The sequence below is a fragment of the Lindgomyces ingoldianus genome, assembly GCF_010093535.1.
Source record: "Lindgomyces ingoldianus strain ATCC 200398 unplaced genomic scaffold BDR25scaffold_8, whole genome shotgun sequence".
NCBI classification, from domain to species: domain Eukaryota; kingdom Fungi; phylum Ascomycota; class Dothideomycetes; order Pleosporales; family Lindgomycetaceae; genus Lindgomyces; species Lindgomyces ingoldianus.
In genome coordinates, this window is record NW_022985169.1 from 1,561,804 (window position 1) to 1,589,653 (window position 27,850).

The window sequence follows — 27,850 nt, forward strand, 5'->3', positions numbered from 1 at the left end:
TACAATGAAAGGCTGCGCTCAGGGCAGTGCAAGGTCGTGGCTTGAGCTGCTATCGACTGGGGATCTGAGACATGGTCAACTGCTGGTGTATGATCAGGGTGCGATGTTCTGATATCGGAACGGCCGATTGTTGCCTCTGCTCCGAGTAAGGCGTCCTTTTTGATCTCGAAGGAGTCGAAGCCTGGTTACGAATAAGCGGGTATGCATACGCATGTGAGATTCGGGCGACACAGAAAGCATTCTCGTCGGTCGTGATCGCTGTTCTGCAGGTCGCCTGCAGTACGCTGCACTCTTTCCAGCTATCTGGACAGGTTGTCCGGAGCCCGCTAATGCGTGCAGATGCACAGCTCTTCGTGTGAGGAATTGACATTTCATTCAGGAGATATATTTGGGCCAATCAGATCCAACATCCCAGGTAATTGTGGTGAATAAAGACTGAAGGGCTCCGAAAAGAGTCTCGGGGATCTGCTCGTTTCGAGCAGTAACCTCCGAACATCTCGCGTGATGCTGCTCCGCTCCACTTCCCATTGCAGATGAATCATATCTGATCTTGAGATCGGAAAACGTCGAACTGTTCAATTTCTGTAATAGTCACCAGAAAGCTGAATGATCCTAGGAAAGAAATGATCCTAGGAAGGAAATGATCCTGGAAAGAGGCCAATTTGGGAAGATTAAAGAGGAGGGTTGTAGTAATGGTAAGAGATTCTGGAATTCTATGGCGCTTATGCACCCAAGTCTAGGCATTATTAAGAATAGGTATATTTTGGTTGCTCCTCCCGCTTCCCGCTTTCCAGAGCCGTTCGTCTGTTCGTTCGTGATGGAGCTTCTATAGGCAGGCTTCGCCCCTGTTAGTTTTCGATTGGATGTGGCCACAACTCTAGTCGTTCGTCACAAAGTCCGTTCGTGTGATTTGACAGCAAACCTGTCGTAGTCGCTATAGTCGCTAGGCCGAAGCAATATTAAACAATGACGACTTCCGTGAAACGAATAGTGCAATGGCGAAGGTGAGAACGCGTCGACCCTGTCGACGAGTCAGGCGGCTCTCACCAAGCCGATCGCATAACGCAAAAATTAACGACCGATGGAGATGGCATATTGCGAGGATAGTCCTTAACAAAACCGCAATAAGGGCTCAGGATCTGGGAGTACCGGGCCTGTCGTCCATAGGAAAATCAGACGTTCGAGAAGCTTTCCGCTTCATGCCATCCGTACAGTTGGGGCTGATTCATTTATGAGATTGAGTTGTTAAGCATAACCCCACAACATGAGAAATATTGGTCGTGCTTTAAATTGTGGGGGATGCGAGGAGAAACACCAGATTTTTCGGCAACGGTTTTCCGTCTTGCCAAGTAAAATGCTTCATGGCAACTATGCGCCGACTCTGACGGAATGATTATGCGAATTTGATCGGGGAGTCCAGGGCACACTTTAGGAAAGAGGTCGCTAGGCTTTTGTGTGAGGTAGGTGGCCGTGAAGAAATGTTAGTTCGGAGTGTTAAGGGGATACCGGCGCCACGATCTGGAAGATCACCGTTGCACTAAATCAAGGCGACGCTGATGACGCAAAATTCCTCATCGGGACCCTGTTCGGAGATCAATTCTCTCAGAAATTTGCTGGCACTTCCCAATGCAGTCGACCGGAAAAGCCAAGCAGAGAATGGAGAGTGTACACTGCGGAGAAATACCTGGGGCATTATTGCCATGTCGACATGCACGGCATGCGAAAGGTCACGCTTCCCCAGGTGTGCCGACGCCGCATTGATCCACGACCACTCTCTGCGCTCTTTTAGAGCTTGTTTCCTAGTAATAATGCTCCGCGATACGAATTGCCTCACCGATTCGGCCCGGCTACTGGAAATCGCTTCGAGGTCCGAAATCATGGGGGTATATGTGCGGTCGATAATTATTTCGCATGCCGTGCGTCTATAGAATTGGCCTTAAGAGAGCGTACTCGAAGACGACATGCCGCCAACGTTGGTGGCGGTCAGCCACTCTCGCCGTTCGGCGAACAAGATGCAAGTATTGTCCAATTTTGTTGGGAAATTAGATAGATGTGGCCAAATCCGGACAAAGGTCGTACGATGGTGCTATACGAGTAGGGAAGAAGAATCTTACCCACTACCTACCGTTCTCGACGGCGACAAGGTTCCACCATGGAAAAGTGGATGATTGACGTCTGCCTCTGGGGGTACAACAGGATAGCGCCTACTATAAAGCACAAACGGATAAATTTGGTCGCTGAAATCTCTTACTGGTCTGGTAGAGACGTCCAGAGGACTGGAACTTCTGTCCCAAATCAATCCTACCATGATACGTTGGTAGGTGACAACATGAGGCCAAACTAGCATCTGAGGTCAGCCGTGCTGAAACTGTTAGTGTTAATAGTTCATGATTGTCGCACAGAAACTGTCAGACACTTAACTCAAAGCGATAGCATTTGCTCGGGAAGCAGGCATTGAGGAATGGAGGTCCGGTAGCTTTTAGAGTATACCGCCATCATCTTACTGGACTGACGAGAATTATTGAAGCTGGAGAGCTGCGTAGACACCATGATTAGAGGAAGCCTAGGATCGGTTTCTTCGGTATCCTCGGCCATGTTAGCATAGTCCATAGGAGCAGGGTGAAAAGTTGGAGGGCCTCAATAACGGAAGCTTTCGATACGATCTTCCCTATTAACAGCAGCATTTTGTAACACAAAAGTAATCTGGTATGGGACTCTTCAGGTCGTTTGGACATGCTCACGATAGGTCGTCTTGTAAAACTCACACCATGTTCTCACGATAGCTGGTATTGGAAGGAGAAAGCGTCGCCGCTTGACGCTTGTGGATATCGTGAGTCCATCTGCCTGCTATGAGAGATTATGATTCCATTTTATAATTGGGAAACACTTATCGGGATAAATTGCTAACGTTGTATCTTTGCCAGATTCTCTTCTAATCTGCGATAATCCGAACGTGAACTACAGTTCCCTAGAACTAGGAATTCCCTTCGTGTAAATACCCGCTAAGTATTGTCATAAAGGGTTAGGAAATATCTTATGCGCCGATAGACGAGAGCAAGAGATAGTATATAAAGTTTGTTTCTCGTGCTGGGCGTCTCGCAGCTGCTTCAGCCGATGGTTCTTCCAGAGCGTACTACCGACAAACTCACATGTTGCAAAGAGGAACCAGCTATCGGATCGAATCTCAATTTCTGCGTAGCGATAGCCTTCCCTATGGCGTAGGTCAGCAGGCCGGCAAGCAACTTCAATATTTCGTGGTTGCGTCAGGCGGACTAAACGAAGAGTGAAAACTAGCAACCATAGCCTCTTTCGCTGTCATATGAGGGGACGGAAATTCATTAAATGGCAACCTATTTTTGGACACACTGGCCGCAATATCGACATAGTGATGCCGGGTCGTCTAAGGCAAAGGGATCAATAGTGAGACTCGGGTGCGCGTTCGAACAAGTCGACAAAATTTCTTTGCATCGGCCTTCCTTCCCAGGTTCGTTCACTTCCTTGGTTCTCTTCCTAACACCCGTCTAGAGGTCTGATTTCTGTACTTGTTCCGTATGTGGCACATGGCTTGTAGCTTCTATTGCTTGGTCTCAACTCTGGCTCCCACCTCTCTCCCCTACCCCTTGTTGATGCAATTCTTGATATAAGAGCTGGTCTCCTTGAACTCCTATCACACAGCAGTTTGCGAAAATAATCTATATCTTTATCCCCAAAGCGAAGTCCTTGTAATTCAAGAGTGTGACACGTATGTGCCATGATCTTCTTTCGTGGATTTCGGACTCGGATTTAAGGATTCACACAGCCTCAATTCTTTGTAAGTGGATTATCTTGCCATCCAGATACTTGTCTCAAGTTACCGTGGGAAGTTCAACATCGAATTCGTTTTCAGTCTTCCGTATATCAATCCAACCTACGAACGTTGCTCAGGGCACATTGATAGCCCAAAGGTTGTCTCGTGCGACTGGTATCTTCATCCGGCGGATCTCCCAGAGCGCGCGCCGATTACCAACTATCTAATTCCAAGGAATCCAGGGGAGTTGATGTGTTCTGTTCGCTTGCTTTTCCGGTTATCAGCCTTATGGAGACCTATGGTTAAGAAGGGAGGTTACTTGACAGGTTGTAGGTCTACCGAACAATGTTCTTGTTTACCAAACGCTCAAGGCCTGGACGTTGTGAATTGTACGGATGAAGACTACTACAACCCCAAATATATTGAAGAAGGTAGTGTACGTGGCCAAAAGGATAGTTACACTATTGCTAATCAATACCAATAGCAGTGATTATACGTGATAGAGCGTACTGGGACTCGAATCGTTCGAAAGAGCTTGGAATCTTGGAGGTTGAGCCTAGGGATAACACGACCTTTCATTAGCCGAGGGAAGGTCACCGGAGGGGTGTTCTAAAGCACTATTTGTTCCACGAAGTGAATGTTGGATCAGAAGAGGGACCCTTGATTTGGAATACGTCAGAAATTTCTCGTTTGCGGCGAGAAACTACTCAACTGATAATCGCGGGGAAGCTGGCCTCGGTTTCGTAGGCTTCACCCGCCAAATAAGCGTCTGGAGTGATCCCGTTTCCGAATGTGGAGAGAAGGATCCCGGGGATGAGATGTGCTAACGAGCTTTGACGGTATTACCAAGTTAATAGGAGACTAGCAGGACACTCAGACCGCCATTCTCCTAGAAGCTGAAGATGCTTCCGCGTCTCTATCGTGCTCGTCGGGACACGTTTCGGAATCCATGGATTGCTCTGGTAGACTGCTTCAGGAACTCTCGGAAGCATCTCCTTCTGCTAACGACATCGCCAGCGGTGAGGAAACCACGTCGTATCAAGGCATAAAGCTGGTTGGGCAAGGCTCGAAATTTTGTCGTGGCGGCTAGGCAAGTAGACTTCAGAAAGGGCGATCAGACGCCACGACGCCCTGATACAAGAAGTAACTCCTGAATTGTTCTTTCCTTATGATGAATGGGAATATAAGACGTATAAGGCTGCTGTCGCCCTCAATGCCTCGGATGCTGAGCTCGTACAAGATCATGTCACGTTGATTTTCCACGAATCAGAGCCTAAGATCGACAGGCCATCCACTCCCCTGGAAAGATCTAAATATCAAAGTGGCTTCACAGACAGCTGAGAAGCAAAGCATACCAGGAATCCCTAGTCATCACGCAAGTGGAGAGGGAATACACTGTATTTGACTTTGGTAGATAACGTGTTTCCGAAGCGAGTCGGCCACTCTAGATTATCTTATTAATTAACGTACATCACAGGCGAGTTGCTCACACACCTAAGTTGCTTACTTTTGCTAAGACCCTACTAAACTACTTTTTTTACACTAATGCATTCCTAACAACACTACTTAGACGTGCTAAAAGAACATTAAATATAGCTTACACTATAGGCTTTTAAATAAGACGCAACACTCTTAAAGTAACATGCTACAGCTATGTATAAAGTCTTTTAAAAGATAATAAATAACTAACACACTAGATAACTTTTATAAGCTAATTCTATAGCTAACTTATAAAGGCTAGGTAATAATAAAAAGCAGGTAATTATTAAGCACATACTTAAGCTGTAAGGCTAGATGTCCTAGAACAGGCTAGTATAGCCTCACCTAACCTGTTTAGAGGTCACATGACCTGTGCTTTGTATATAAGCATGAATCCTAACAAGTGAGGCTTGGCAGCAATTTGTCTCTCTTACAATACACTTCTATCTTTCTCTAAAACCTTGCTCTTAGTGCTATCTGTGCTACCTACTATCCTATCTTTACATAAGCTATATGTGTAAGGATTTTCCCTTTAGCTAGCAGCTGTAGCTAATATAGCTAATTCTTTACGCGCTAAGCATAATCTAGGCTATGTTAGCATAAACTAGCCTAGTATGTTTATAAAGTGTTATCTAGAGCTTAAAGTAAAGTTTTAAGCGTAAGTATAGTTAGTAAATATCTAACCTATTATAAAGCCTGTTTTGTTAAAGTTGTGTCAGATTGAAGCACTGTTTCTAGGCTTCCTGAGATGAATGATGGGTTTGGATATGATGTATGGGATGATCATTCATTGTATTGATTTATCGATCCTTTTTCTACTCTACTTGTGTTGCTCGGCCTTTTGTTTTGCCGATCCGAGTCCCTCGCGCACTTGCCCTATGCGCGACCAGCTTGCAATATGCTGCAGTTTGCTGCAAAATGCTGCAATTTGCTGCAACATGCAGCAATTTGCAGCAACATACTGTTCGAGCTTATTGCTCGTACTATGTAGCAGCTTTCGTCAAGCGTTCCTCCTGTCTTGACAGTAGGTGCGCATATCTGACAAGTTGTATGTTTTGTTATTCTAGATACTATACTTAGCTTTAATATTCTCTATAAGGCTAAACTAGCTCTAAATTACTCTAGAATCTTTATAAAAAGCTTTTTTATAGTTATACTTGTGCTTAAACTTTACTTTAAGCTCTAGATAACACTTTATAAACATACTAGGCTAGTTTATGCTAACATAGACTAGACTATGCTTAGCGTGTAAAGAATTAGCTATATTAGCTACAGCTGCTAGCTAAAGGGAAAATCCTTACACATATAGCTTATATAAAGATAGGATAGTAGGTAGCACAGATAGCACTAAGAGCAAGGTTTTAGAGACAGATAGAAGTGTATTGTAAGAGAGACAAATTGCTGCCAAGCCTCGCTGTTACAATCCTTGCTTCAGAGAAGCACTCGGGCTAATATTGTTCCTAGTGGGTAGGACAGGAGGTAGGGGCCGACGGTAGAGTGTACAGTCCTACGTAATGGCTAATAGGCTAATAGTGACTTAGAAGAGTGGCTAGATTATAGTTTGTCCCTATAGCGGCAGTATAGAGGCTAGGTTAAACAGTCCTGTTAGATAGAATTAGAGGTATATATGTTGTAAGATATATAAGTAGTATTATAGCTTATTAAAAAGCTAAATGCTACTTAGTCTATGTAAAAAATAAACTAAACATTAAACACACCTTTTTAAAAGCTATTTAAGGTTAAAACTATATATATAGGTAGTAGTGCTAAGAACAAGTTAAGTAAGCTTATTAAGTTTCCTATGTAGTAGACTTACTTAACTTATTAAACTTATTTAACTTACAGCCTACTTATTAAATAATACACTCTTCTATTACTATAAGTAGCTATACTGCCTCTGCATCTTCTAATTAGTCTGTAAACAAGCCCTGCTCTAACTTAGCTAGATTATAGAGTACTTTAAGTAAAGTTATGTTAGTCTAACTATAGACTATAACACGCTGCCTCCCCTTTCTAGCAGTGTCCTTGCCGCTCTGCTTACACAACTGCGTTAGTAAATGTTTATTTATAAGGTAAGCGTCTACCTACTAAAAGGCGTCTATAATATCTATTCTTTTTATGCTAAATAGCTTACTATTTTTGTTTATCTTATTATTTTTATTCTACTTTTTATTTTAATCCTCTTTACTAGACAAAGATAAGGCCTTGTAACACTTACTAGTTATTAGAGTTATTATGCGTGCTAACTCTGTCCTTAGACAGGTGCGTAAAATGCGTAAAAAAGAATAATTAGTGTAATGCTTTTATCTCTAACACTGCATAAAACTAGTTAGAGAAGAAGAGAGAGAAACTCTTATAGTCTACTAAGGTTTTAAAGGTCTAGAATTAAAAGCTTTCTAAAAAGTAGTTAAAATAAATTTATAAGTAAATCTATTTATTATAAAAGATAGTAGAGGTAAGAGAAAGATAGCGTTCTAAACAGGATTATATCTAAAAATTACTAGATCTGCTAAAATCTTGTTATGTAAAATACTTAAAAAAGGACTTCTTTTCCTTAGATAAAATAAAAGCTTTTCAGGCTAAAGTAAAAAGTTATTTACCTTTTTAGCCTTTATTACTAGGGCCTTATTTCTAAAGGCTGCTGCTATTTAGTAATAACATAGCTGTTTCTTTTAAAATAGATGCCTTATTGCCTAGCTAGTTTCTCTTAGAAGAGTTGTCAGATATGCGCACCTACTGTCAAGACAGGAGGAACGCTTGACGAAAGCTGCTACATAGTACGAGCAATAAGCTCGAACAGTATGTTGCTGCAAATTGCTGCATGTTGCAGCAAATTGCAGCATTTTGCAGCTGGTTGTAAGGACGGGGCTCCGCACCACTCCGCCAATACAACCAAAAGGTACGAATAATCAACCAACGTTGATTTTCGGGTGCAGAATAGTATATATACCTGTCGCACGTAAGCGCCATCTCGGCCTTACACTGGTCGCGCATAGGGCAAGTGCGCGAGGGACTCGGATCGGCAAAACAAAAGGCCGAGCAACACGAGTAGAGCAGAAAAAGGATCGATAAATCAACACAATCAATCATCATCCCATACATCATATCTAAACCCATCATTCATCTCAGGAAGCCTAGAAACAGTGCTTCAATCTAACAAGAGTCTAGAGGTACTTCTGCACTAACTATTATACATTTTATAGGTTCTTAGCTAGTTCTTAGGTGTTTTTACTAGTAAAAAATTATTTTTTTAATTACTAATAATTTATTTTACTTCATACTTTATCTCTGTTTCTTTTTCTTTTTATGTAGATAAAGAAATTTCCTTAAGTGCTTTTTCTAACTTAGAGATATAGAACTATAAGTGTATTTTTATATGTAAGAGAAGCTTTAGCTTACAGTTATCTTATTAAGTTTATAAAACTTTATAGAGTTTTATTCTTTTTTTTACTAGCTTCTTAGAGGGCCTAGGTATCTTAAGGTTCTTTGTTTTAAAGTATACATAGTCTCTAGGGTAGATCTTTAGTCTAGGTTACTATGTTTTATTTACATATTTTTCTATTATTATTTTTAGCTAGATTTAGCTTTAATTACTAACTTCTTATATATACTTTATAAGCTTAATAGTTAGTTAACTAATTTTAGTAAGTCTATAAGCTAATTTCTGTGTAGCGTAAAATAGAGGTTATAACTAAAATTAGCTTTATATAGTGTTTTTTTATTATAGCTAATTCTACTATGTTAATAGCTAGTTATGCTATTAAGAGCTATTCTACCTAGTTACTTTAACGATAGAAAATATTTTTTTAGATATTTTTTTACTTTAGTGTTTACTTATTTAGTCTAACTGTCTATTTATAGGTAATATACTATAGATAGCTTGTGCGTTATACTAAAGTGTTTTATAGCTGCTTTCTAAAACTTACTAGTAAATAGCTTATTTTTATTAAAGATAATAATTTTTAGGCATTTATACACTAACACTATATTCTGTTTAAGTTTGTATATAAATTTCTTAGCTATAATAGTTTTCTCTAATAGCTATATGTGTAGATACTTTATAGTCTTATTAAAAGCTACTATTATTATATTACATATCTATTTTTAGTTTCTTTAATAGGGGAAGTCTTATTATAAAGTTTATAGTAACTATTATCTATAGCTACTTTAAAGCTTTAATTAGTTAAAGGTATTTATATATTTTATGCCTTTAAAGATTATTTTTATTACATATGTTATACTTTTTAAGTACCTCTATGCATAGTTAATTTATCTTAGGTATATGTTAAAAAATAGCGCTTCTAAGCTTCTTCTAAAAGGTGCTAATTCCTAGGTGTCTAAACATAAGAGATTTATAGTATTTACAAATTAGGTTCTTTTATCCTTATTTAATTACTATAAGTGCATATAATTCTTTTATAGGCCTAGGCCTATTATATACTAGTCTTATTTATTTTTTTAAAGTAATTAAGTCTCTAGCTAAGAGTTTTAGTGTAAAGATGGGATGGTAAGTAGCACGGATAGCACTGAGAGCAAGCTTTCGGAGAAAGATAGGAGTGTATTGTAAGAGAGACGAATCGCTGCCAAGCTTCGCTTGTCAGGATTCATGCTTATATACGAAGCACAGGTCATACGACCTCCAAACAGGTCAGGTGAGGCCATACTGGCCCGTTCTGGGACATCCGGCCTTACATTTAGCCTACTAGTTTTATGTTTTTAGAATGTACTTAATAACACAGTTAAACTAGGCAAGCTTTATTGCCTACTATATGTGCATTAGTAATAGTTTTTTTATTGTTAAGAACATAACTAAGTTTACATAGTCTATTATAATATTAAAGCGTCTTTCTATTCTATGTAGCTCTGTTGCCTAGACTTATACTACATTTAGTATTACTTTTAACTTTTTATTAGGTATGCTATAGTCTACTTTAGCTTCTAAAAACTTAGCTAAGTAGTAAGCTACTAGGTGCTATTTCTTATCTTCTTATTTTTAGTAAAGCGCTGCACTACTCACTCTTAAAGATGCATCTATGTAGATCTTTATGTCTAACTTTAGGTTATACATCTATAGTACTAGTTTAGCAGTTACAGCTTACTTTAATACTTTAAAGGCGTTGTGCATTTATAGAGTTTAGATAAATTGTATAATTACTTATTTTTTATAGTTATGTTTATTAGTAGTAAGGTAATCTTTAAGTAATTTTTAATTATTTATTTAATATAACTAGATAATCTAAGAAATCCTTTAACTTTCTTAACTATTATAAGTTTTAGCTATTCTAAAACCTTTTATATTTTAGCTAGGTTCATTTTTTATTTTATTACTATTAATTATAAATTCTAAGTACTTTATCTTAGTAACATAGAATTTATATTTAAAGAGTTAAAAGTAGAGTTTATATTTTTATAGCTTTTCTAGAACTTTTTATACCTTCTATATATAGTCTTTTAGACTGTCTTTTGTGTAGATAAGGACGTTATCTAGATATACTAGTACAAAGATGTTAAAGTATAGGTTAAGAGCTATATTAATAATTTTTTAGAACATTGCTAGAGTGTTTATTAGCCTAAATAGCATTACTAATAGTTTATATAGTTTTTATAAAGTGTAAAAAGCTATTAGCTATTTATTTTTTTCTTTTAACGTACCTAACAGGTTGGCCGGCTACACAGGTTGGCTAGCCACTTTTGCTAAGCCCCTACCACACTCTACCTATCTACATAATGCCTTAACAACAACACTAGATTAAATTTTCTAAAGAACATTAAATATAGCTTACTTTTTAGGCTTTTAAATAAGACTTAAAACTCTTCTTACAACGCGCTGCAGCTATCTATAATGTCTCTTACACAACACTAAGCAATTAACGCGCTAGACAGCCTTTAAAAGTAGAATACTAGCCTAAATTAAGGAATCTATCTAAGCTTAAAAAGAAGGTAGTTATTAAGTACATACTTAAGCTTATTACACACAGATTTCCTCTTAGGCTTGTAGCTGTAGCTAATATAGCTAATTCCTTGCGCGCAGAGCGCAATCTAGGCTAAGTTAGCTTAAACTAGCCTAGTATGTAGGTTAAGCACTGCCCTAAGTTTATAATAAAGTTTAATTATAAGTATAATTATAAAAGAGCGCTTTATAAAGATCTAGAGGTTATCTAGGGCTAGTTTTGCCTAGTAGCTAACATAAAAGCTAAGTATAGTATCTAGAATAAAGACACGTATAACTTTAATAAGTTAAGCTTTATAATAGGCTAGATATTAACTAGAGCAGTTATTATAGCTTTAAAGAGACAAGGACAGCTAAAGGTAATATAGTAAAGTAATAAAAAGTAAATAATAGTTATCTAGAGCATTAACATAATAAAGTAGGCTATTTTACTTTGTATTATCTTTAAGGGCTGCTATTAACTTTTTGCTTAGTATAAAAAAAAGAATTTACTTTAAAACTAGGTTATTACAGTCTCTAAAAACAGCTAGACAATAAATAAGCTTAGGCTGCAGTAGTTAAAGCACTTTAATAAGCATATAAAAAAAGGTTATAAGCGCTTATTAGCTTTTTATTATTAACAGCTATAAAAGCTATAACTTACTTAATTTTTAGTAGTACTATAAAGAGAATAAGATTATTACTATTTATATGCCTTTACACTTATTACACTTTCTATAGCCTCTTAATATAGGTTGTTTTGCCTCTTTAAAGAAGGTGTATAAGTGCTAAGCTAAAAATCTTATATATAACTAAATTACTTATATTATAAAACTTAAGTTTCTACTATGCTTTATACACGCCTATAATGCAGTAATTACTTCTAGTAATATCTAAAAAGGGTTTTTAAGCGCTAATTTAGTCTTATTTAACCTAGAATAAGTTAAAATAGCCCTTAATGTCTAGTTACATACTTTATTACTACTACTACCTATTAATAATAAGCCCTAGCAGTTGTAAACTCTAAGTAATACTCTTAAATTTAAGTTGTAATTAATGCTTATAAAAGTAAAAATTTAAAAGCATGTAAATAGCTTACTAATGTCTATAGTAGAGGCCTTTAAAAAGGTCTTAAAGGGGGCATTAATTATTGCGCATAAGCTAGTGTTAGTGTAAAAGGAGATTATAAAGCTTTAAGTAGTAAATAAAGCTGCTACATAATATAAATTGCATAAAAAAAAAGTAGATTTAAGTAAAAAAGACTTTAATAGTTAAAGATAAAGCTTGTCTAACTGCTCTAAAGGAGTTTAAAGCGCGTAGTAATAGGAAGAAGCTAAAGACGCAGGTGTGTGCTAAAGAAGGTAAGCTAAGTTAAAGGCAATGCAGGTAGTGTAATTAGACTAAGCATAACTTGCGTACATGTAAGAAAGTAGTAGAAGTAGACTCTAAATAATATCTTATGTTGTATTGCTCTATACAGGGCTAAAGTAGGCTGTTTTGCGCCAGAATAGGGTGGTTTTAGTGGGGGCTTGGCAAAAATGGCCGGCCAACCTGTTAGGTACGTTATTTATATTTTATTAAATTTATTTTATATATTAAACTTAGTAAAATATTTAGTTTCTTTTAACTAGTTTATAATATCTTATATAATTAATAGAAAGAATTAGTTTTAAATTATGTTATTATTTAAAGTTTAGTAGTTCTAGTAAACTTAGATATTTTCTTTTTTTTCTTTATAAAAACTACTGCTAATGCTACTAGGCTATAGCTTTTTTTAAATATAGCCTCTTACTAATATTTAGTTAATATATTCTTATAAGGCCTTTTTTTATATCTTTGTTAAAAAGTAAAGCTTATAAGTTTTTAAGTTAGGATCTTTTATTAGATTTATAGCATAATTCTATAGTTAATACAGAGGAAGCTTTTCTAGGTCCTCTAGTGTTTTAAACATGTCTTAGTAGTTCTTATATTCAGTAGAGATAGCATGTTTTTCTTAAATCTTGTAGATTTTTATTTATTTTATATCTTTATTATTTTTTAGTTTTTTATAAAGAACCTTTTTTAGCTTTTTTTATTATTACTTTTATTACTTTAGCTTTTAGTTTTTAATAAAAGAATTTCTAAAGTTTTTGTTTTTTAAAAGTAGTAACTACTACTCTGTTTAGCTTATTTATAGATTAGGTATAAGTTATTATAGCATGCTAACTAAGTTATGTGTGCGTAGTTTTTAGAACTTTCTATAGCTATAGTTTTTTAATTAATAGTAAGGTTATACTTTTTTAGCTAATTATAGCCTAGAATTACATTATATTTATTTTTTAGTAAAAGTATACTTATAAATCTTTAATTTTAGGTATTTAGTGTTATTAAGTTTTTTTTATATATTTCTAAATTAATATATTCTCTACTATACTTTAATAAAAATGTGTTAGTAAAAGTTACTTTAAAAGAGCTTTTCTTAATTTAGAAGAAAATGCTTTATTTATTTATCTAAGTTACATCTATTACTATAAAAGTATATCTACTATTAATAAAAGCTAATCTAGTATATCTTTTAAATGTAAAGGTAGTTATTAGGCTTTATCTTAATTTTTAGCTTATAGCTACTAATGCTTTTATATTATAAAATCTTTTATTACACTTAATAAAGTATAAGTTAATATTTTTTTATAAATTACTAAGTTTTTTAATTTTTTTAATTTTATATAGTTAATGTTTTTTAATATAGTAATTAGCTACCTTACATTTATAGTCTTTTATAAAGTAGTAGGTTAGTATATAGTCTTCCTTATAAGCTGCCTTTTACTAGCAGTAGTAGAATCTATATCTACTTTAAAAGTTACATTTAAGCTAGTTTTTTAACTTTTCTTACATAAGTAAAGTTTAACATGTGTAGTAGTCTATTACTTTACATATTAAAGTAGTACTTTTTTACAAGTTACTTATTAAGCTTTTTTTCTATGTTAGCTACTATTCTGCTTAGTGCTTATTATCTTAATGCTTAGTACAGTACTGTCGCGTGCATTAGTACTAGGGATATAGACAGTCCTCTAGTCTATACAAGGTGTCTAGTGGGCGTTCCTGTGTCCACCTAGGGTATTCTCAGGTTTGTACTAGCTGTACAGGGTGTTCCTTCTATTAGCACTTGCCTGTGCTATAGAAAGCGCTTCTACAGAGAAGACACTATCTATAGTTCTGCTGTAAGACAAGGGCTTTCCTACTAACTGCTAGCTCTAGAAGGGGTGTTTTTAGTCTTTCTAAATTTAGTTTTAGAACTTTAAACCTAGTAGGTTTTTTAAGTCTTTTATATTTTTAGTTATAAATTTTAGTAAAAAATTACTATTTTTTTTTTTTACTATATTATATTTTACTTTAGCTATCTACTTTATTATGTTAAATATTATATAGTTATTACTAATGTTTATTTTATAAAGTTATACTACACATTTGCCTAAGTAGTTATGTTATTATCTACACTTTTAGCATAAGTAACTCTAGAATTATCTAAAAAGCTTTTAAAAAAAAGTGCTTAAAGTTTTATTATTAAAAATAAACTATTTTTTTTATCTATAATATATCTTTAAATCTAAGTCTCTTTTATATATTTTTTAAGAATTATAATGTCTTATAACACTTAATTAAGGCTACTAAAGGTTTTAATAACTACATTTTAATACACTTTAAAGTAGGGTTTTAAAAAATAGTTTTTTATATATTACTAGTAAAGTTTATTATTTAGTCTTTCTAATATTTTTTATCTATAAGGCTGTATTCTATAGTAATAGTTTTTACTATTATAGTAGTATTTTTATTCTCCTCTTTATAAAAGTTTAGGTAATTTTAGCATAAATGTTCTACTTTTTTATAGTTTAAGTAGGTCTTATTTTTAAGCTATTTTTATTACTTTTTAGTTAAAAGTAGCTTATTATGTCTAAAGGCTTAGCTTTTTTTAAAGAGAAGCTTTATATATGTTTTATGTAACTAAGGTCTATTAGTTTTTTATTATAATAAAAGGCTTTTTTTAAAAAAAATTAACTTAGGTTTTTATAAAGCTTCTTTATACTATTTTTCTCTTTTATATTCTTTATGCTTATTATTATAAAGTGTTGCTTTTATAATAAAATTTTTAGAAGTAGTTAGGTTTTTATTATATACAAATTTATTTTTAATTATATTTTTTAACTTATTATAAAATATTTAGCATAGTGCCTTTTAATCTATTTATCTGCAGATAGCTAGCTATTCTCTAAAGCGTGCTATATAGTACTAGGTTGTTTCTTTCTTTTGCTTTAGAGCATTTAGCTTATCTACTGTAATTTTTTATTTATTTATAGTTTTATAAATAGCAGTTAGAGCTTTCTTAAAAGCTTTTATACTACTAAATATTTTTTTAGTTTTAGAAGTTAATATAGTGCTGTTTACTCTAAAGTCTATCTAATTATCTACATATAGCTAGAACTAGATTATAGAGAGTTCTTCTAAGTGTAGTCTTATCTAGGATATTATTTCTGCGTTAGTTTAAAATAGTCCTTTATTATATTATAGATAAAGGTAGCATTAAGTAAAAAAGAGGTAAAAGTTCTTAGACAATCTTTTAAAAGGCTTTAAAAAGGCTAGTTTTAAAGTTCTTTTTTAGTTTTTTTTTTTTTTTAGCTATAATGCTTACTTTTTTTAGTTAATATGTTCTAGAGCTTAGCTAGTTTAACATGCAGCGCGTGTATCTAGGCTGCAGTGTTTAGGGTAGTTAGAGAGGTTATTAGAGGTAGTAGATTATTAGTCTAAGTTACTTTTTATTATAATTACTTTACTTTTTTTTAAAAGTAGATTAATTTAATAACTTTATTACTAATTTGCTAAAGTTTTTTAATATTATTTTATATTATATTAATTTGTTTTACTAGGACACCTTTACTAACTATTAGAACTCCTATTAATCCTAACAGGGCTATATAGGCTATGTTAGTGTTAAGGTTATGTTAAGTAGTTATACTTTTTAAGAGGTGTAGTGTTTAATATTATAATTCTTGCTTTAAAGAAACACTTAGGCTAAAATTATTCCTAGTAGGTAAGACAGGAGGTAGGGGCTAACAGTAGGGTGTACAGTCCTATGTAATAGCTAATAGGCTAATAGAGACTTAGAAGAGTAGCTAGATTATAGTTTATCTCTATAGCAGTAGTATAAAGGCTAGGTTAAACAGTCCTGTTAGACAGAATTAGAGGTATATATGTTATAAGATATATTAGTAGTATTATAGCTTATTAAAAAGCTAAATGCTACTTAGTTTATATAAAAAATAAACTAAATGTTAAACACACCTTTTTAAAGGCTATTTAAAGTTAAAACTATATATGTAGGTAGCAGTGCTAAGAACAAGTTAAGCAAGCTTCTTAAGTTTACTATATAGTAGACTTACTTAACTTACTAAACTTATTTAACTTGCAGCCTACCTTTTTATTAAATAATGCACTCTTCTATCACTATAGGCAGCTGTGCTGCCTCTGCATCTTCTAATTAGTTTGTAAACAAGCCCTGCCCCAACTTAGCTAGATTATAGAGTACTTCGGGTGGAGTTACGTTGGTCTAACTATAGACCGTAACACTTGCTTGTTAGGATTCATGCTTATATACAAAGCACAGGTCATGTGACCTCTAAACAGGTCGGGTGAGGCTATACTAGCCTGTTCTAGAACATCTAGCCTTGTAAGTAATTATATAATATTAATAGAATAATTTACTAACGCTTGCAATATTCTTACTTTTAAGTAATCTTTTGTATTTTAGATTCTTATTTTATTAAAGCTTTCTTCTTTGTTAGACTTTATTATAACGTACCTAACAGGTTGGCCGGCCACACAGGTTAGCCGGCTACTTTTGCTAAGCCCCTACTAAAACCACCCTATTCTAGCGCAAAACAGCCTACTTTAGCCCTGTATAAAGCAATCCAATATAAGATATTATTTAAAGTCTACTTCTACTACTTTCTTATATGTATATAAGTTATGCCTAGTTTAATTACACTACTTATATTACCTTTAACTTAGCTTACCTTTTTTAGCGCGCACCTGTGTTTTTAGCTTCTTCTTATTACTACGCGCTTTAAACTCCTTTAGAGTAGTTAAATAAGCTCTATCTTTAACTATTAAGGTTTTTTTTACTTAAATCTACTTTCTTTTATGCAATCTATGTTACATAGCAGCCTTATTTACTACTTAAAGCTTTATAATCTCTTTTTACGCTAACACTAGCTTATACGCAATAATTGCTGCCTTCTTTAAGACTTTTTTAAAGGCCTTTACTATAGACGTTAGTAAGCTATTTATATGCCTTTAAATTTTTACCTTTATAAGCATTAATTATAACCTAAATTTAAAAGTATTACTTAAAGTTTATAACTACTAGGGCTTATTATTAATAAGTAGTAGTAGTAATAAAGTATATAACTAGATGTTAAAAGCTATTTTAACTTATTTTAAGTTAAATAAGACTAAACTAGCAGCTTAAAACCCTTTTTAGATATTACTAAAAGTAATTACTACATTATAAGTGTGTATAAAGCATAGTAGAAACTTAAGTTTTATAATATAAGTAATCTAGTTACACATAAGATCTTTAGCTTAGCGCCTATACACTTTTTTTAAAAGGGTAAAACAACTTATATTAAGAAGCTATAAAAAGTGTAATAAGTGTAGAGGCATATAGATAGTAATAATGTTATTCTTTTTATAGTACTACTAAAAATTAAGTAAGTTATAGCTTTTATAGCTATTAATAATAAAAAGCTAATAAGCACTTATAACCCTTTTTTTTATATGCTTATTAAAGTGCTTTAACTACTGCAGCCTAAGCTTATTTATTATCTAGCTGTTCTTAGAGACTGCAACCTAAGCTTATTTATTATCTAGCTGTTCTTAGAGACTGCAATAACCTAGTTTTAAAGTAGATTCTTCTCTTTATACTAAGTAAAGAAGTAATAGCAGCCTTTAAAGATAATAAAAAGTAAAATAGCTTACTTTATTATGTTAATGCCCTAGATAACTATTATCTACTTCTTATTACTTTACTATATTACCTTTAGCTGTCTTTGTCTCTTTAAAGCTATAATAACTGCTCTAGTTAATATCTAGCTTATTATAAAACCTAACTTGTTAAAGTTATACATGTCTTTATCCTAGATACTATACTTAGCTTTTATATTAGCTACTAGGCAAAACTAGCTCTAAATAACCTCTAGATCTTTATAAAGCACTCTCTTATAATTATACTTATAATTAAACTTTATTATAAACTTAAAGTGGTAATTAACCTACATACTAGGCTAGTTTAAGCTAACCTAGCCTAGATTACGCTCTGCGCGTAAGGAATTAGCTATATTAGCTACAGCTGCAAGCCTAGAGAGAAATCTGTAACGATCCTCATGAATCGTTCCATCTCGAGTCGCCCGGAACCTCCGGAAGGCCCTCGTATCGGCCCCGACCTCGACCTGGCCCCGACCCCTGCTGTTACCCCTATTCCCTCATGTATTTAGTCGCACCTCGCCCCTGTAGCTAGCTCGGTAGTTTTCTGATATCCTACGTACAAGGCCTATAGGTGTCATTGGTATTCCCAGGTCTCTGAGTCCCCACGCACTCCCATATGCCTCTGAGTGGATTCATACCGCATTCGGACCCATTGTCTTGCCTGCGCCGTTACATTGTCATTGGTATTCCCAGGTCTCTGAGTCCCCACGCACTCCCATATGCCTCTGAGTGGATTCATACCGCATTCGGACCCATTGTCTTTGTGACGGTCCTACGCAGAGAGCTCTGTCGCGCTTCACATGACGAGCTGCCCGTGCAGCTAATCAGGATATAGGGGGTGCGACTAGCGCAACGCTATTAGTTTGCTTAGCGCTAGCGTCCTTACTAGCGCCTTAGCGCTGCAAGCACTTCTTCTGCAGAGCTGCCCTTAAAGCTCCCTTTCTCCTCTCTATCTTAGTGTAGCTAAAATAGAGCTAACTTACTCTACCTTACTTCTCTAGCTTTATATAGTAGTAGAGATAGTGCTTATTATTACATTACACTAAAATTATTTTATTTAGCTAAAGAATAGTAACATAATATCTAGGTCTACTGTGTAGTTAGCTTTAAGAGCTTAATTTGCTAACTAACTCTTACTTAGACAGATCTACTAGTATAACTAGGCTAAGCTTTAGTTTATTAATAATAGCTATCTGCTTTAAAGCCTTAGTTAGGCTAGGCAACTATAAAAGCAACACTAAGTAATAATTAAATTATTACACTTTATTAAAGAGCTTTAAGCTAGAAGTGCTGCTGCTCTAGTTTAAATTAACTGTAGGGGGGGGCCTACTGTACTAACTACCACCGCAACAACGCGAAGAGAGCTGCAGGCTCTGTACAAACCTACGTACAAACCCACCACTAATTAACTATCAGCCCTACTGTCACCAGACCCGGGGCTCACACTACACTATACCTCTGCGGACTGCTAGACCCTAGAGTAGAGGGAAGAAGCTAAGAGCACTAGAATAAGAAAGCTATTAAAAATTAAAATGCGCGTTAATCTTACTGCCTAGCCTACTAGCAACGCTTATACGCCTAAACTAAGGACGCTGCTATGCTAGGCCTAGTTCTACACTAATAATGTGTTTAAGGAAGACTACACTATTAAAACTGCGCGCGTGCGCGCTTAGTAGGCTAGGAAAGCACTATTATTCTAGACAAAGGCTATTACCTAGGGTACTACTAATTATAATTTAATTAGCCTCTACCTAGACCTACTAAACCTTATAGCTGTAGATTACATAGTTATAGTAAATAAGCTGCTATAGTAGTTATTAAAAGTGTAAGCTTATTAAGACTACACTAATACTCTTACTAAAGTAGTTAACATAGCAGAAGCTAAGTAAGTAAAAGTTAGTAAAAAGCTATAAAAGCTTTAAAGCTTGCTAAATAAAACTCTTAAACACTTAGCTAATTATAAAAATAAAGTTAAAAGACTTAAAGCTACTACTACACTAGCGCATAACTAATTATTTTTCTTAGACAGAGCTTATTAAGTGCTAAGGGGCACACTTATGCTAACTACACTAAAAAAGCAACTGCAATTTAACCTAGCTATGCTAAAAACACCTAACCTTTTTTATATTAGTACTATAAGCTAAGAAGCTAGGCTAAAACTATTAGCTAAAGCAAAGGATCTGCCTAGGTTTATAAGTAAAGATAATATTAAATTTAACTACTAGAAAAACCTTCTAATAAGTAAGCTACTTTACAACATAGACTACTTTATACCTGCAGATAGTAACTCTATAAAAAAAAAACCACTTAAGTACACTATACTAAAAGTAAAGTAAGTAGTTAAGCGCTAGGTTAACTAGTTCTTTACTTTAAAGCTTAAAAGTAGTAAAGTAAGCTAGTAATAACTAAAGATATTATAAGCTTTTTAAAAAAAAACTTTAAAAATACTAACTAGTAAATAAAAGCTAAAACTAAGCTTTACTAGCTTAAGATAAAGCTATTTTAAGATTTTAAAAACTTTAAGGCCTAGTTTATATGCTTTATAAATAAAGCTAAGCTGCTGCTTAAGTAGTAGAAAGATAAGATTTATAATACTTTATTAAGTTAGCTTTAAGTACATATAAAAACTTACTATAACAACCTAACAGTTAGCTTCTTTAATTACATAAAGTAAGCCTACTAGATATTCTTCTTACTGCAGAGGTCTACTGCAGAGTTAAGCGCGTAATGTGCGTAGAGAGGTTAAGAGAAGCTTACGCGTTAGAACGTTCTTTAACCTGCTACTACTGCTGCTGCTCTAATAACTCTAGTAACACTCTAAGTGTAGGCAGCTTTAATAAAGAATGCTGTAACTTACTACTTATGCTATTAGCTAGAACATATAAGTTGTAACTGCTTTTACGCCTGCGCTAAGAGTAAAGCTATAGAAGTAGCGCAAAAGCTAGACACTATAAGCTCTAGTAAAGACAGTAAATTAAAGGAAAACTTACTTTAAAGAAAGTTTTCTCTCTAAAGTTAATAAATAAAGCACTAGCGTAGAAGCTACATAAGCTGCTATTTAGCAGTAAGCCTTTTATACTGCCCTGCTGTGTCTTTACTAGAGAGATTACTGTACGCTTAAATAGTCTTATTAACATAGGGGCTAGCAGCTATAATCTAATCTACCTGCAACACCTGCAGATAATCTAGAAGCACCTACAGCCTAAGATGCTTAGCATTAAGTCTATTCTTATTATAGGATATAATAATTAACTAAATAGACAGGTAGATAAGTACTTCTACATAAATCTAGTAATTAACAGCTACTAGCTGCCTACACTCTTTATCCCTTATAACACAGGCTGTTATAACTTAATTATAAGCTGTAAGGTTTTTAAGAAAGCTAGTGTTTAAATTAACTATAAGAAATAATTAATTTAGTAGCTAGACAATAATTAGATATAAGACTGCAAGTGTAATATTATTATCTTTATATATAGCGCGTCTTTATAGATTAACTAATCTTATTAAGTAAACACTAACTAATAAGATAAGTTTATAAAGATATTAAAAATTAATTAATACTAACTTTAATTAACTTAGGAGCATAATTAGCAGTAAAACTTAAAAAAAATAAAAAAGTAACTTAATTCTTAACTAATACCCCCTAGCGCTAATTAAGCGCACTAATGTTAACTAGCTGTCTCTAAAAAAGCACTTGCTAAGGTAGGGCTAAAGGTAAACATAATTAACACTGCTGCATTTATGCTACACGTAAGGCGCAGAGATGTTATAATTAGACATATTAACATCTATAAGGTTAATTAACTAATTAAGAACTATTAAGCACCTATAATAGTTAATCTTAAAAATAAGCTCTAACAGCTAATGCTTAAAAAGTTACTATCCCCTGCGTACACTAGAGCTACGCTAGCCTACTTTTTAAAAAAAGACTTAGACAAACTGCTGCTACACTAACCTAGTGTTAACTATAATATTAAGCTAATAGTAAAGAACACCCTATTAAGCAGCCTACTATACAGCATGTCTCTAGAGCAGCTTAGGCTAGTTAAGGACTATCTAGACAACTACCTGCAACGCAGATTTATTATGCATAGTAACGCTAGCTACGCTTCTCTAGTCTTGTTTACTAAGAAGCTAGAAAAAAAGTAAAAGTTCTATGTAAACTATTATAAGCTTAACATAATTATAAAAAAAAACACTTACTTAATACCTTTAATCTAAAAGACGCTTATGTAGCTAGCTACAGCTAAGGTCTTTACTAAGCTTAATATATAATAGGTGTTCTATTACATCTAGCTTACTAAAAAGGTTAAGAACTTAACTACTTTTTAAACACACTATAGCAACTATAAGTATTATGTGCTGCCTTTTAGACTCTACAACAGCCTTATAACTTTTTAGTAATATATTAATTAAGTTTTACATAGCTTACTTAATAACTTTTATATAGCTTACCTTAATAACATCTTAATCTACTTAGACAACCTCTTATAGCATAAAGCACACATTACTAAGGTTTTATGTTATCTATAAAACACTAGCCTATAGATTAACTTTAAGAAAAGTAAATTTATAGTTACTAAAATAAAATTTTTAGGTTTTATTATTAGTATAAATAGAATTTATAAAGACCTTACTAAGGTAGCTGCTGTCTAAGACTAGCCTATACTAACCTTAATTAAGAGCCTACAGTTGTTCCTAGGGTTCTGCAACTTCTACTGCGCCTTCCTTAAGAACTATAGTTACATTATATAGCTACTTATAAAGCTGCTTAAGTGTAGCGCCTAGCATCTTTTAAAAGAGTATAAGTTAGCTGTGTTTAAGCGCGCTAAAAACTTTATGCTATTAGACAACATTCTTACACACTACTTACTAAATTATAAGATGTGTATAGAGACTAACATAAGCAACAAAGTTATTACAGAAGTACTATTACAGCTGCAGGACAACAGCATCTAGCGCCCTATAGCGTTCTACTCTAAGACTATAAGCCTACTATAGATAAACTATAATATATATAATAAAAAAATGCTTATAGTTATTTAAGGCCTATAAAAGTAGTAAGTGTAGCTAATAAGCCTATAATAAGATAAGCTGTTTATAGTAATTACTAACTACTAAGCTCTTAAGTACTTTACTGTTAAGCATAAGCTTACCCCTTACTAAATATAATAAGCTATACTAATAGTAGACTTTAACCTTACACTAACCTACTGCCTAGGCACTACTAACATTATTACAGACACGCTGTTAAAGAAGTAAAAGAAGCTTAAAATGTAAAAAAAAAAAAATAAGGCTACTTATACACACTCTTTTCTAAGCTAAAAGTAGATTAGTGTTAGTTTTATTACTTAATTACACACTGCCTTATAGAGCACCTCTTTGCTAAATAAAAAGCTTATAGAGCTGCTACTAATAAATTAACTATATAAGCTTATTAATTAGATTCTAGATACTAATTAAAATTATAAAAGCTTATAATACTGCTATAATAAAGCGCAGAATTCTAGCTTATAATAAAAGATTAACACTAAGGGCCTACTACTAAAGAAAAAGAAGCTTATAGTCCTAGCTGTCTAGTTTCTAAAGACCTACTTTATCTGCGCTGTTTACACAATGTAACTTACTACACATTCTAAAACTAGGAAAATAACTAAGCTGCTACGTAAGTAGTACTACTAGCTAAGCATAAGCTAGAACATTAAGACTTACATTAGCACTTATAAGGCTTATTAGTAGAGCTATATCTTTTAAGATAAGACTTTAGGGCTCTTTAAGCTACTACTAATACTTAAGTAAGTATAGTAAAACATTTTTATAAATTTTAAGTTATTTCTACCTAATTAAGCTAGCTATAATAATGTGTTTATTATAGTAGACTATCTAAGCAAGCGCTGCTTTTTACTGCTGTGCTACAAGACTATTACTGCTGTAGGGGCTGCAGACCTATACTATTGCTATATCTAGTGTGTCTATAGACCCTCTTAATTAATTATCTCTAACTATAGACTATAGTTTACCTTTATATTTATAGACAAGCTCTGCTACTTTACTAGTGTTAAATAAAAGCTTTTTACGCCTTACTATCCTTAGACTAACAGCAACATAGAGGTGCTAAATTAGTATATTAACTAGCAACTATGTTTATTTGTTAATTACTTCTAAAACAACTAGTTAGACCTGCTGCCCTATATAGACTAGGCTTAAGCATCTTTACTATATAAGATAATAAAGTTATTACTGTTTAAAATTAAGTTTAGCTATTATCTAACACACTACTAGAACTAGAAGGCACATATAAGACACTTACTAACTGCGCTAAAGCAGATTTTACATAAGAAAGCTTAAAGCTATGCTAAGCTTTACTACAACACTATATAATAAGTAATTAAGATTATAAGGAAGGGCATTACTTAAGCCTAAAAGTAGTAAGCAGCTTAGGTAAATAAAAAGTAGCATAAGCCTAACTTTATAGTAGGCAATAAAGTATACATAACTTTTAAAGGCTTTACTATAGGGCGCCCTAGCTAGAAGCTTAACTAGTAGATGTACAGGCCTTATTTAATTATAAGTATAAGAGGTTATTTGTACTAGCTTAAGCTCCCCCTATACATAAGGATGCACAACGTCTTCTACGCAGACTGCCTACAGCAGGCAGCACCTATAATGCTGCTAGGTTAGGTTAAGCCTTTAGAGAAGCTAATTAAGGTTAACAGTTACCCTAAGTAGCAGGTTTAGAACATCCTAGATAGTCGCGTCCACTGCAGGCGTCTCTAATACTAAGCCTTATAGGTAGGCTATAATTCTAACCCTACCTAGTATAATGCTAACAGATTCCTTAGAGCTCTGCATAAGGTAAAGGACTTCTACTAAGCATATCCTACTAAGCCTAGTCTGCCAGCGCAACTAGACGCCTAGTTGCAAGCGTATAAAAAAAGCAAGAATATAGAACTTATAAAGGTTAATAATTAACCTACACTAAGGTCTTAACTAGTTTAAAGACTAACATAGAGGCGCTAAACTACCTAGTCTTAGGGACAAGACTGCCTTAGAAGGGGGTAATGTGACAGTCCTACGCAGAGAGCTTTGTCGCGCTTCACATAACAAGCTGCCTGTGCAGCTAATTAGGATATAAGGGGTGCGACTAGCGCAACGCTATTAGTTTGCTTAGCGCTAGCGTTCTTGCTAGCGCCTTAGCGCTGCAAGCACTTCTTCTGCAGAGCTGCCCTTAAAGCTCCCTTTCTCCTCTCTATCTTAGTGTAGCTGAAATAGAGCCGACCTACTCTGCCTTGCTTCCCCAGCTCCATACAGTAGTAGAGACAGTGCTTGTCATCACAGTCTTGCCTGCGCCGTTACAAAATCTATGTGTAATAAGCTTAAGTATGTACTTAACAACTACCTTTTTTTTAAGCTTAGTTAGATTCTTTAATTTAGGCTAGCATTTTACTTATAAAGGCTGTCTAGCGCGTTAATTACTTAGTGTTGTATAAGAGATATTATAGATAGCTGTAGCGTGTTATAAGAAGAGTTTTAAGTCTTATTTAAGACCCTAAAGAGTAACCTGTATTTAACATTCTTTAGAAGATTTAATCTAGTGTTGTTGTTAAAGCATTATGTAGACAGGTAGAGTTTAGTAGGGGCTTGGCAAAAGTGGCCGGCTAACCTGTTAGGTACGTTATAGTCTTTTATAATTTAGGAAATAAGTTAGAGCTTAATTTTAGCTATTAGCTTATTACTAATAGCTTTATATAGTATACACTATAAGCTACATAATATCACTTAAGTGTATGTATAGTTAATAAATAAACTTACATAAACATTATTTACATAACTACTAAAAGAACTCTATAAAAGCTTTTCTTTGCGCATAATATTTAGAGTTATATACCTACTATATAGCGCAGCAGAATTTAGCTTATATTAGTTTAAGATATACTATAACTACTATAAAAATAAACTTTGTATAAAAACCTTCTTATATAATTTATACTTATTTATTATATATAAAACTATAAAAATGTTTAGAATTATAGAGTTGTAAATAGACAACACTCTTAGTATTATTATAACTAATTTTACACAACATAAAGAAAAAAAGCTGTAGAAGGCTAAATTGTACATAAAGCTTAAGATAATACTATTACATAAATTGCTTATAAAATTTAATAACCTTTTTTTTAGCTTATATAAAATAAAACTAGAATCTTATTAACTTAAAAAGAATAAGCTAAAAACCTGTATATAGTAGACCTAAACATAGAGAACGCTATGTAGAGGTATATTAAACAGCGCGCATAAGGTGCTTATATTGCGTTAGTGTGTTAACCTAAGGTAGTATTTAACTTGTCTACTGCTGCTTAAGTTATGTTACTATTATATAATAATATTAAGGCATTAAATGTATAAATCTAATAGTAAATTAATAACTAGAATTAAGAATTATTATTTGTACTACTTAATTTTTTATATATAAAGTTGTTTATCTTTACTAATAAATTATTTATAAATAATAAGAACTTAAGTTTATAGCTTAGCTTTCTTATTATTTTTAAAATAAAGTAGTGCACTAAGAACTTGTATAACTTTAAAATGATATATAATATTATACACTAGAACTTTTCTAAATGTAAATGTGTTACCTGCTCTATACTAGCTAGTAAACTGTATAGAATAGTAGAAGGATTTAACTACGTAATTACACTAAGCATAATAATTAACTAGATTATATGTATGCTTAGACTACCTCTAATACCTATTATACTATGCATAGATTTAAGATTTTTATATAAATGTCTTATAAAGCTTAGTATAATAAATAAGAAAAAGCTTATAATTAATATTATATTAATTTAAGAATTATATAAGAAGAAAGAGATTATAAAAATTAGGTAGCTTAATAGAAAAAATAACCTAGCAAATGCCTATATAAAGAAGGCGCTAAACTCTACTTTTAAGAAACTAATTTTATACAACTAACTAACTATTAGAGTTAAAGCGTTAGTTAATAGAATTAAGCCTATATAAGATAATAAATAAAGTGTTATGTTATAAGTATAAGCAAGGCAGACTAGGCAAGATCTATATAAAGGAAAAAGAAAAAGTTGCTAGTGTCTAAATAGTAGTATTTAGATACGCAGTTAGGCGTTATATGTTATAGTCTTGTGTTACAGTTGTACGCACAGACAGATAAATACCTCTTTCCTTCGCACAGAATTAGAACAAGAAGAATTAACACCAGTTACCTGCAACCCCCCCCGCGCGCGATGTGTACACTGTGCAAACCTCTTTGCTTTGCATAGCTAGCATAGAGCCTATTTAACATAAATAGTTTTTATTTATAGTTTTACTATATATAACTACTATTATTACTAGTAGTACTATTATAACTAGAGACGCTAGAAGTACTTTTATTTTCTAACTCTTCTAAATCTTCTTTGTCTTCTATATTTATTATTTATTTTTTGTTTTCCTTTAGAACTACTAGGTGAAGTATAATTATAATAAAGTTGCTTTTTACTATAAGAATAGAAATAGCAATTATAAAAAAATCTACTTACTAAATATAGTATAAAATATATATCTTTTTAACATTAATTTTTTTACTTAAACTAAAATTATAATATAATATAAATAAA

The 27,850-nt window shown here is 33.3% G+C and overlaps 2 protein-coding genes across 2 annotated transcripts; both read left to right on the forward strand.

Annotated features, from left to right (window-relative positions):
• Positions 1–4: 4 nt before the first annotated feature.
• BDR25DRAFT_352468 (uncharacterized protein) lies at positions 5–5,205 on the forward strand (the record flags this gene model as incomplete). The annotated part of the gene is made up of 34 exons (XM_033695013.1): positions 5–98; positions 151–269; positions 300–353; positions 380–424; positions 454–501; positions 556–573; positions 617–814; positions 882–905; positions 948–1,208; positions 1,237–1,349; positions 1,421–1,455; positions 1,500–1,741; positions 1,790–2,023; positions 2,073–2,160; positions 2,202–2,287; positions 2,335–2,370; positions 2,434–2,539; positions 2,606–2,687; positions 2,723–2,746; positions 2,784–2,830; positions 2,925–2,989; positions 3,049–3,064; positions 3,103–3,283; positions 3,325–3,420; positions 3,449–3,527; positions 3,572–3,677; positions 3,718–3,746; positions 3,837–4,223; positions 4,291–4,336; positions 4,370–4,579; positions 4,606–4,626; positions 4,681–4,866; positions 4,929–5,108; positions 5,138–5,205. The coding sequence occupies 34 exons, from the start codon at positions 5–7 to the stop codon at positions 5,203–5,205; spliced, it is 3,624 nt and encodes a 1,207-aa protein (XP_033550845.1).
• Positions 5,206–18,610: 13,405 nt separating this feature from the next.
• BDR25DRAFT_352470 (uncharacterized protein) lies at positions 18,611–19,047 on the forward strand (the record flags this gene model as incomplete). Its single annotated transcript, XM_033695014.1, has 5 exons — positions 18,611–18,694; positions 18,741–18,748; positions 18,803–18,905; positions 18,943–18,975; positions 19,021–19,047. 5 exons carry the CDS (start codon positions 18,611–18,613, stop codon positions 19,045–19,047), a joined length of 255 nt encoding a protein of 84 aa, XP_033550846.1.
• Between the last annotated feature and the right edge of the window lie 8,803 nt (positions 19,048–27,850).